The following is a 10,837-nucleotide window of genomic DNA, read 5'->3' on the forward strand; positions in this document are numbered from 1 at the left end:
GTTGGGCCAGGTGTTGATCTGCTAATGGGTTCCCTAGCTAAGTTTATAGATGTCTCTGGAACAAGCATTGATGTGTGTTTGCTTCTTCACGTATGAAAGATTCTGGTGGGAGCTAGGCTTATTGCAAGGCTGGTGTTGTTAGGGCAAGCATTGGGATTTTGAATTTTACCAAAAAAGATGTAGGGAAGTGGTTTTAATAAGTTTAGGTTGAGTAGCGTTTGGTTTGGTTTTGGAAGTCTAGGTGTATGGATCATATTTATGTAAATTATGTGGTCATTTTGCTATGATGTATGTAAAGGGTTGGGTGGCAATTTTTGTTGGGAAGGTTTTCTTTTCACTGGGTTGGCATGGATATGTCCATGACATATGGAAGGGTCTTCTTGCCTCTAATGGCATATCTTGATATATAATTTCTTTTTTAGTATTAATATAAAGACTTTATTAATGATTAAAAAAATTAATTACAATTTAATTTATTCACATTAAATTATATCTAAAAAATAATTGTATTATTAAAAACGTACTAGTTTATCATTGTAAGCACAAAATAATGATATAATAATTTTTAATGATACTATATTCTTCATGTACCAACCATTTTAATTAATTGATAAGGAATTCCCTATGTGGGCACTACCCACTGGATTTGTCTCGCATTGGAGATAAACAATGTTTTTCGACCTCTTTCACACTACCGACAAAAGCAAAGGGTTTTTTTTTGACTTGTTTAACTCTCCCTCATGCATGGTTGATCTTCATTAAAATGAGAAGTTGCTTGAGGAGATTGTAGTGATTTGTATCAGCAATATATTTTACATGAAGGAGAAATATTTACATGAAGAAGAAGTTCGTCACATGATTTCTCACGGCATAGGCTTTGCTTCTCTGATATTTTTTTAATTCCCTTTAATGTTTAGATTACTCATGCATACTTTAAAATTGTTTATTATACATGAGGTAAATGAGATTAATATTTTGAATGTAATATTCCACCTCATTTGTTGCGTGGGATTTAATTTTGATTGTTGCCAACCCGTCCGAGAATCCCTGGATTCGGCTACAAATGCATCATTTGTCTTTCAACATTCCTCTCTTCTTTTGAGTCGCTTGCTTTCGACCAAGTTAATCGGATTCTTATTATAATAAAAAGGTGTTCCCAGGAGAAACAGCAGGAGTATTCTTCTCACAGAATATGAGGCTAAGAGTCCGTTTGGTTCCTGGAAGATGATAGGGATTGGTTTTTCTAAATCCGGATTTGAAATTTTTTGTGTTTGTTTCAAAATTGGCAAAATGGAATTAACGAACCGGATTTCCAATTTTGCCTCAAAACCAGGTTTTACAACTTCCTACTAGCAAGTAGGAATTGAAAATCAAAACCTGGTTATGTCTTTTAAGGAGTGTGAAAACAATAGATTGGACTACTTTTTGAAATTTGCCTTCAACTCTAAGCTTACTCATAAAAATGTGCCTTCACATGCATCTTCCAAATGAAACAAACCATTTAAATAAAATCCCAAAAATTAGAATGAAGATTTGCAAAACCTTGATTTGTCTAAACCAAGATTCGTAGAAATTCCAGTTTTTTAAATTCCAGAAACCAAATAGACCTTAAGCATAAAGCCACAGAATACGATTTGCCTTAAAACAACATAATAACTATGCGATTATTTCACAAGTTAAGTAAAAGACAACAGAATATCATTTGCGAGCGTTCCAAAACAAAGTACACTATTCCGACAAACCGAAAGAAAGGAATTTGAAGTCTCTGTTATTAATAAATTTAGAATGACTTGACTTCAAAGATAAAATCAAAGAGATAATCTAGTGAGGGAGAAGGTAATTGTAATATTCACAACTATGGGGGTGTTTAAACAATAAATACAGAATGAACGTGCCTTTCAATAGAGCGAAGTAATCAAATAATTGCTGCTGCTTGTGTCGAGATTGTGAGAACTGCGCTGGGGCAAAATGGAATCCAGTCTTGAAGTCGGTAAGGCTTTTCTCACCGTCTGTGTGTTTTTAGCATTTTCTCTTGATGCGGACATCAATTAAAGATTATAAAGAGAGGTTCTTATATTTTCTTTGAATCAGCTGTTCCACATTTAGGTCTCCGAGCCTGTCAATCACTATCCAGGCAAAACACGCAATGGATAGGATCGTTTCTGTGGTCATGCCGATGATGTACAACATTATCCACTGTTAGATGGAAAAATCAGCTTCTTCAAATAGAAAAATGCCTTGGGCATAATAACTTTAAGCCCATTACTGCATCCTGGTGAAGTTTGTGCACATGTAAGCTGAAAGGTATCATGGACAGTCAAGATTCCATTGACGTTTCACAATGGTTGGTCAAAATCCAAGAAGATTCATACATCTTACAAGTGGGTAGCGATAAAGGGCTTGCTAGCATTTTCATGGTGCCAATTACTCTCAGAGAAAACGATGCCATCTTCATTCCTCAGGCGATATTGTTAGGGCCCTATCACTTCCTCAAACCACACCTTGCTGAAATGGAGTCTGAGAAATCTCAAGTCATTGCACGGACAGTTATCAGCAAGCTTCCCGGAGATTTCTTTGACCCACTTAAAAAATTTCGAAATGGCGGGAGTCTTTCAGATCTTAAGGATGACAATTTCTTTGCAAGTGAAGTCCCTCGTTGCAGGGACTTCTACGGGGACGCTCATTTATTCAAAAATTTGAACGATGAGGCTTTCGCCATGATGCTGTTTAGGGATGCTTCCTTCCTCCTCCTTTTCCTCTCCCACCATCGACCAAAAAAAAATCTCAGATAAGTATAGCAACCCATTCCATGATCTAAAGTCAGGTGAAGGTCTGTGGTTTGCTGTGATGACAGATGTCTTCAAATTGGAGAATCAAATCCCTCTGCTTGCCTTAGAGTCGCTCTATGCTTTTATTTGTGGTCCACTAAATCAGTCTAATTTCAAGAACTTTGTTGAAGGCATATGCTCTAGATACTCCCCCTTGTGGATTGAACACAAACATGAAGATCCACTAGATGTAGATAGCTGTCGACATCTCCTGCATTCCATCCATGCGAGGCTCTATAGGAAGCGTCATCATGAGGGCTCTGACCAACGCCCTACTAAAAATGGCTGGTCTCCTCTTGCACGGCTTAGAAACTAAAATCACAAGGAGCGACAATCGGAAGAGGTCAAGCTTCGCAACCAACGAAAGATTGGTATTCCGTCTGCTTCAGACTTGAGAAAAATCGGAGTAAAATTCAGCCGTTTCGATGAAGGCATTGAGCTGATACGGTTTGACACCACTCATTCTACTTTATATCTTCCCGTGCTAAAGATTGGTATTATGAATGAGACGATCGTTAGAAACTTGATAGCATTTGAGGTATGCTCACCAGAGATTAAAGAAAATGTTGTTACTGCTTTTATTCGGCTGTTGAAGGAGCTAATCCACGACACCAATTACGTGGAGTTGCTGAGGAAAAATGAAATCTTTTCAACCTTGGGCATGGATGATGAGGAGATTGTGGAGATTGTGAAAAGATTGAGAAGATCAACATGGAATCCAATCTGTGAACCTGTCAACAATGCCAGGAAAGGCCTCTATAACTACTATATGAGAAATTTGGGTTTTGATCACAGCTTCATGCGCAAGGTCAGTGGCGCTTCTTATGACTGCGGTGCAAGTTTTTTGTCTGTTCTACGCCTGCAGTATATAATAGTAGTTTTTAGGGGTATGCAATAAGTGTTTTTTTAATAAAACTATTAGTGTGTTTCTACGGTCATGTCTACTTACTGTAGTCCTTTTGAGTCTTACACCCGTTGTATTAGATTGTTGTGCGTGCAGCACTAGTCCGTGTCTGGGGTGGGGTTAGCACTAGTCCACTAGTCCCTGAATGATATCATACTCTGGTTTCTTTGTTTATGCTACATCTGTTAGTGGTTTCTATGAAATTTTCTTTGTGAAGGAAAATGATCTTCATAATGTGGTTAAATTTTAGAACAAAGCACCCTCCTCCAGATGGATGATTTGCAAGTTTTGGTAATGGTTTTAGTGGTTTCCTTGGTGCTCTTCTTGATTGCTATTTGATATCATACTAGATGCTCTATCCTACACTGTAAAATGGTCTCACACCTTTGAAAATCTTTTATTGCATAATAAACTATTATCATAATAGAAAAATAGATGTTTGAATTACTATTTAAAATACAATTTGCTTCCACTTTTTAAAAACCATGTGCCTCGTCTTCTGCTTCCACATTTTCCAAGCATTCTGTTCGAATAATTTTAGGGTCATTCCTGTGCGTTTTAAAGGTAACAGTGCAGTTTGACCACTGTTTCACCTCTGTTTCATGGACTCTTTTTGCACGCAAAGCTTCCATGTCCAGCTCCACTTCAAACTGGAGTCTTATAATAAGGAACAATAAGCATCATTTCCATAGGAATCATTCATTTCATTTCATCAGAAAATATATTATTATTATTTCCAGGTTTTTCTTTTCGTTCCTCGTTTCTCTAGTATAGAGAACGAGTTATTACCAGTGTAAAATTCGTAATATTCGTATTGGGGTATAACGGGATGTTTTGGACAAGTTTTTGGGATGGCAACAACGGGTCTCAATTTTGGAGGGGATGGTGACAAGGTCATTGATCATTTAACATGGTAACATATTACATATCTATTAGTAACATTCAAAAATTAAAATTCAAATAGATATTCAAGTACTTATCCTAGTTGCACCATGGTTGTAGAATGGCAGAGGTGGCGGTAGTCCAATGCTCCAAGTATCTGGCATGGTGATGTCTCGGGATGGGTACTTTGAGGTTTAGGGTGGAGTCCACATGTTTCACTGGTTATTACATTAAACAATAAGATGTTATTGAAACACCTGTTTCACAAGGTATCGATCATCTCATTTAAGGTTTTTTTTTTTTCAATTTTTTTCCATTGTCATTATGGTTTTTTAGACATTCAAAAATTTTAAATAATGTTTATTCCATTTTGATTTTTCACGGCCGATATTTTTTTTAAATCTATGCTAATTTTTCTCAAATTTAGTGCTTTTATTATATTTTTCCTCAAGAAGAGGGCCTTCAAAAATATTGCCAAAGTGTGAAAAATAACGATTGCAATCATTGATTATTAATCTCCTATCTTGAAAGATTATTTACCTCTCAAAAACTAATTCACAACCAAACCTTAAACAACAACACAATTGCAACTTCACAAATATTCTGCAAAACGAAATTTGAACACGATGACACAATATTTTTCGACAAAATTTTTCCTCGAAAAACCTCTAAGGGAAAACCAATTCTTCAAATGAAAAATATATTAATCTTCAGCAATATAAGAGTTACAAAAGAATTCCTTGCCTCTCAATGACAAAACTCTGACAAACTCCCAATATTTCCCATTGATATCCCCCACTATTATCCCAATGCTAACATTGTGCCCTTGTCCCACTGCAACATTATTCTCTTTCATTTTCAATGCATTTTCTATCACTGAAAATGATTTCACAAAATTTGATCAACTACTTGATTTGCTAACACTACAAATACATTTGTTATTGCTACAAATGTGTCTTCAATACTTGATGATTACAAATGCCCCCTAGCCCTCCTTTTATACTACTCTCTTTGAAAAGAAAATAATCAATGCCATTAGCTGAGATAAAATAAATCGTAACAACTGTAATTAAATTGGTTTTAAGAATTTAATAATTAAACAATTATTTAATTAACCAAGGTTCTCGGTAAAATAAGCAATTATTTAATTAGGACTATACAACTTTCTCACTACAAAAATTAACACTCCCTCTTAGCAAGGAAGATGTTCTACATGATACCCAACTTATCCCTGAAGAAGATGAATTTAGCCTTCCCCAATGCCTTAGTCATAATTTTTGCTACCTACCCATCTATAGGTATGCATTGTAGCTGAACAACCTATCTATGTACACAATCTCTAATGAAGTAATATCTAATGTCTATAAGTTTAGAACTATCATGAAACATTGGATTCTCAAACAACTTGATGCAACTCTGATTGTCATAATGTATCATAGTAGTTTCAACTCTCTGACCAAAAAAGGCTACTAGCAACTTCCGAAGCCATATAGGTTCACATGTCACCGTGCTAGCTGCAACTCTGATTGTCATAATGTACCACAGTAGTTTCAGCTCTCTAACCAAACAAGGCTAACAACAACTTTTGAAGCCATATAGCTTCACATGTCACAGTGCTAGTTGTTATGTATTCTACTTCTGCTGAACTTAAAGCCACAAACTTTTGTTTCCTACTGAACTAAGAAACAACTACTAATCCCAAACTGAAAAAACACCTTGAAGTTGTAATGCCCCACCATGCGACCCAAAAGAAGTTAACCTAAATTTTTGCTAAGTTTGTCAAACCTTTTTTTTAAAGTTAAAGATAATAACTTAACAACAACAGTTATAACATAGCAAAAGCAATTAACATACATCAACAACACATAAACAAGTTACAACTCTTAAGGTTTCCATGACATTGAATCACATTTAAGTTTAATTAATAATAAATCTAATATATAATAAATCCACATCAAATAATAGTATACTAGTATGAATCCATTTAAATAATATACAATTATATATGATGCCACTTGGCAATAAACAAAGTGCACAATCATCCATTGTACATGCCATAGGGTATGAAAGGCTGAAATAATATACATCATGAAATAAATTGCATCATCTCTTAAGATCTTATAAAATCAAATACAATACAATAGTACAAACATCCATCATAGAAATACAAGAATAGATAGAAAGGAACATCTAGAGAAACACATCCACCAGCGATTTGAGAGTCAGATCTCAATGGTATAAGAAAAAGTACTACCACCCGACCTCATGGAAACCAAAAAGGCCCACTCCCACCACGCTAAGGAGATAGTCTCAAGTCCCAAACATGATATAAAACTCAATAATCAAATCCAACATCTAGGTTCAAGGAATCACCTAAAAGCAATCTAACTTAAAGGTACCAAGACACAAGTATCAACTAATCCTAGAGGCAACACAAACATGTAAGAAATCTACTATGCAAGTGGGCAAGTGTCATCGCACGAATCAATGCTAGAGTTACCCTAGCAATCTAACTTGACCTCGGCTGCCTAGTTACTCTATGCGGCACTAGTATCCTTTCGTACTGACAAGGCATACTAACAATGCATGCTCACAACTAAGCGTCCTCTCTACTCCCATCCTAGTCTGTACTAGAACTCGAGGAATGGGCGAGGAAATACAAAGACTCTTATTAGGTTCATTTTATTCCCATTTATTGTAATGTTTTCACTTATTAAACAACTTACAATGGGTTACCCTAGCAGTCACTTTGGGCCCTCACCTCCATTGTAAGCCACTTCTCGACATGACATTATAAATAACTTACTCTAAGCTCAATAAAATCAAAAGATCACAAAAGACCACATACCATACATTAGTTCTTAAATAAGCAATTGACAAGTACTAAAAAAACACTGATCATAATCACGGATTCCACCAATACGATCATCCTAACGGGACTGATCCCAAAATCAAGTATACAGAAACCAATCCATGTCATAACATGACATCACCAAGAACAAATCATACAAACACCTCAGTCCTATAAAAGCGACTGGAAAGCAATCCAAATACAACTGATCTAAGACTCAAAGGTTATATTAGATAAGTCACACCATTCACCTCAGTTTCACACAAGAACATTGGAAAGCAACAATCAATGAATCAAAACATCTCATAGAGCGTACCAAACACATTATTGTGGTTGAGTATAAAAGATCGAGATCAAAACATCATCATGACAAAACAAAATAGAACTCTCGAGCCTCTGGTAAACATCTTGACTGGCCAAATCTAAGTCAAACCCGAAAACCCAAACACCAGTAAATCACACGTTACATAAAGTGAATACAAAAGTGAATTTCATAATTCATTAGGTTTTGAAAACCCTAAAGTTCAATATTTACTAAAAGTTTTTAGATTAAATCACAAACAATTCTATAATAGAAATCAATTTTCTCAAACAAGAGTTTCAACCCAAAGAACTTCTGAAAATAGAAACACAACAGACATGAAGAAGACATGAATTTGAAAAATGAGCAACTACTGCACAAACCCACATTATCCTACATGGATATGATGCTAAAACAATGAACGCACAAACACACAAGAATCTTCCTTTTCCTTCGAAAACCCTATTTTCAAAAATTGGCTCCTCCAAACCTGTGTATCTGGAAATGAGCTCTAATTTCTTTAATAAAGAGTTTTCCCCCAAATCAAGGCTTTGATCATGCAATCATGTGAAAATCTTTTGTCTTTAATTACTATATTTTAATTTTCATGCACACACTTTATGCAATTTAATTAAAATAAACTTTATTAAATTAAAGCTTTCTCTCCCTTATCAAATCATGCGACAATTTTTTATATAATATTTATTAATTTAACTAATAATATTATTTAGAGTTTATTAAAAATAAAACTCCTAAATAAATTATTATCAAATTAAATAAATATAAATACGCCTAAATTAGAACTTTAATCAAATCTTTCAAATGTAATTCTTTCATGCACATTTAATGAACTTTTTAATTAAAATATTCTTTTATATTTTCTTTTCCTCCACTTATTAATTAGTGTAAGCACTATTTAAAGCATAGTATATTATTTAAATTAATAAGAATAATTAGCGCTCATTATTTAAATGCAACTCTAATTTAGTATCTATTAATTAAATAATCATAATAAAATAATATTTAATATTTAATCGTTTAATCTTTTAACTCTATTTTTATCCAACTTCTTAAATTACACTTTTAAACTAAATATTTTAAACTGAAGTAGATATTTAATTAATTTCTAATTAATTTAAAAACATCATATTCTAATTTTCTTTAACCAATTTTCTAAATTTAAACTTTTTATTTAAATCATAAATTTAATTAGCTTTTAATTAATCAAATGTTCACATATTCTAATATTTCTTTTTAATCAAATAATATTTATTACTCAACTAATAATATTATTTAGAGTTTATTATTAAAATAAAACTCTTAAATAATAATTATTAAATTGAATAAATATAAATATGCTAAAATTAGAACTTTAATTTAATATTTTAAATTTAATTATTTTTTCAATTAATTAAATATTGAATTTTCCATATACAATTTTCATGCGACAAATTTAAGAAATTTAAATTAAAATATATTTATTAAATAAATTTTTTTATAACTTTAATTAACCATGAGATATTTTTAATATCATATTTATTAATTTAACTAATAATATTATTTAGAGTTTATTAATAAAACTCCTAAATAAATTATTATTGAATTAAATAATTATAAATATGCCAAAATTAGAACTATAACTTTATCTTTAAATTTTATTCTTTTATTTAAGTAATTCAGGAGACATTTTTAATAATATATTTATTAACTTAATTAATAAAATTATTTAGAGTTTATTATTAAAATAAAACTCCTAAATAATTATCATTAAATTAAATAAATATAAATAGATCAAAAATAAAAGTTTAATAAAATATTTAAATTTAATTTTTTTATTTAATTAATCCACGAGACACTTTTAATAATATATTTATTAACTTAATTATTAATATTATTTAGAGTTTATTATTAAAATAAAACTCCTAAATAATTATCATTAAATTAAATAAATATAAACACATCAAAATAGAACTTTAATAAAATCTTTAAATATAATTCTTTTATTTAATTAATTTCTCAATTAATTAAATATAATTTTATATCAAATTTATTTATAAATTTTTTATTAAATTAAATCATTAAATTATATTTTAATTTGATTTAATTATAACAGAAAATCACCACATACCCATAAAACAAAAAATGACAACTCAACTGAAGGCAAAGAACACTTGAATCAAACACCAGGGTCAAAATCACGAATTCATGTCACTTGACAAATTTGGATGGGTAAAATAACTCTAATATTTGACCTATTTTCTAGGATAATTAGCTTAGGGTTTAGGATTTGGACTCAAGAGTTATATCCCAACTTATACCATTAAAATACCATGATAAGGTGCGCTCATCTTGGCAATTCAGGGAAGTTGATACCCGGTACCTATAATCTGCATAAAATCCATACATGTACAAACACAATATTCTAAACTAAACAAGCAATGGCAAGAAGTGGTTCATCGTGCCGATCTCGACTAGCAGGTGACTACGACTCCCTTCCTCAAGCACATCAGAAACATCAAACATAAAGAAAACATACACGCACACCATACACATGCAACTATCAGTCCACATACATCTAAATGCACTAGATCAAGAACACCCTCAAATTTGGTATCGCTCCTTGGAAAAGATGATTTCACAAACTTTTCCAACACACATCCCTTGCATACATCATCATGCTTTGTGCTCACCTCTATAACACCTATCACTATCTCACAAAGAAATTTAAGTGCTCCGCAATGAATATGGCCCATCCTCCTATGTCATAACTCTCAAAGATCTCTAGGATTATTTCTACTTATGAGTATCAAACTACAACCTATAAAGGCAACCACTCCTAATTCTAATAGTTATGGGTGATTTCCAATCCTTATGCTTAATCAACACATGAGTCCCTCTAAAGAGTACACTATACCCCTTATCTTGAAGAACATATACAGAAATCAGATTCATACCTAAGCTAAGAACATGCAACAAACCATGAAGTAGAATTATCTTTCCATTCTCCCTTTAAAACTAAGCAATCCCTTTCCCAACTGGGTTGAGTTTGGACAAGTTTCCCATAGAAATCT

At 32.5% G+C, this 10,837-nt stretch overlaps 1 protein-coding gene across 1 annotated transcript; it reads left to right on the forward strand.

Moving 5' to 3' along the window:
- The first annotated feature begins 2,309 nt into the window (after positions 1-2,309).
- On the forward strand, positions 2,310-3,726 carry LOC149555832 (uncharacterized). The gene is made up of 3 exons (XM_089829557.1): positions 2,310-2,725; positions 2,855-2,933; positions 3,154-3,726. Exons 1-3 carry the CDS (start codon positions 2,310-2,312, stop codon positions 3,724-3,726), a joined length of 1,068 nt encoding a protein of 355 aa, XP_089685683.1.
- The last annotated feature ends 7,111 nt before the right edge of the window (positions 3,727-10,837 follow it).

The sequence above is a fragment of the Cupressus sempervirens genome, chromosome 5, assembly GCF_028749045.1.
Source record: "Cupressus sempervirens isolate cs-2001-9-10 chromosome 5, ASM2874904v1, whole genome shotgun sequence".
In the NCBI taxonomy this organism is placed as follows: Eukaryota; Viridiplantae; Streptophyta; class Pinopsida; order Cupressales; family Cupressaceae; genus Cupressus; species Cupressus sempervirens.

Bases quoted from the DNA above. Each gene is read 5' to 3' on its own strand.
- LOC149555832 (XM_089829557.1), top strand. From the start codon at position 2,310: ATGGACAGTCAAGATTCCATTGACGTTTCACAATGGTTGGTCAAAATC. The intron at 2,726-2,854 runs GTTTAGGGATGC...CTGTGATGACAG, and splicing joins GAGGCTTTCGCCATGATGCT to ATGTCTTCAAATTGGAGAAT. The intron at 2,934-3,153 runs GTCTAATTTCAA...TAAAATCACAAG, and splicing joins ATTTGTGGTCCACTAAATCA to GAGCGACAATCGGAAGAGGT.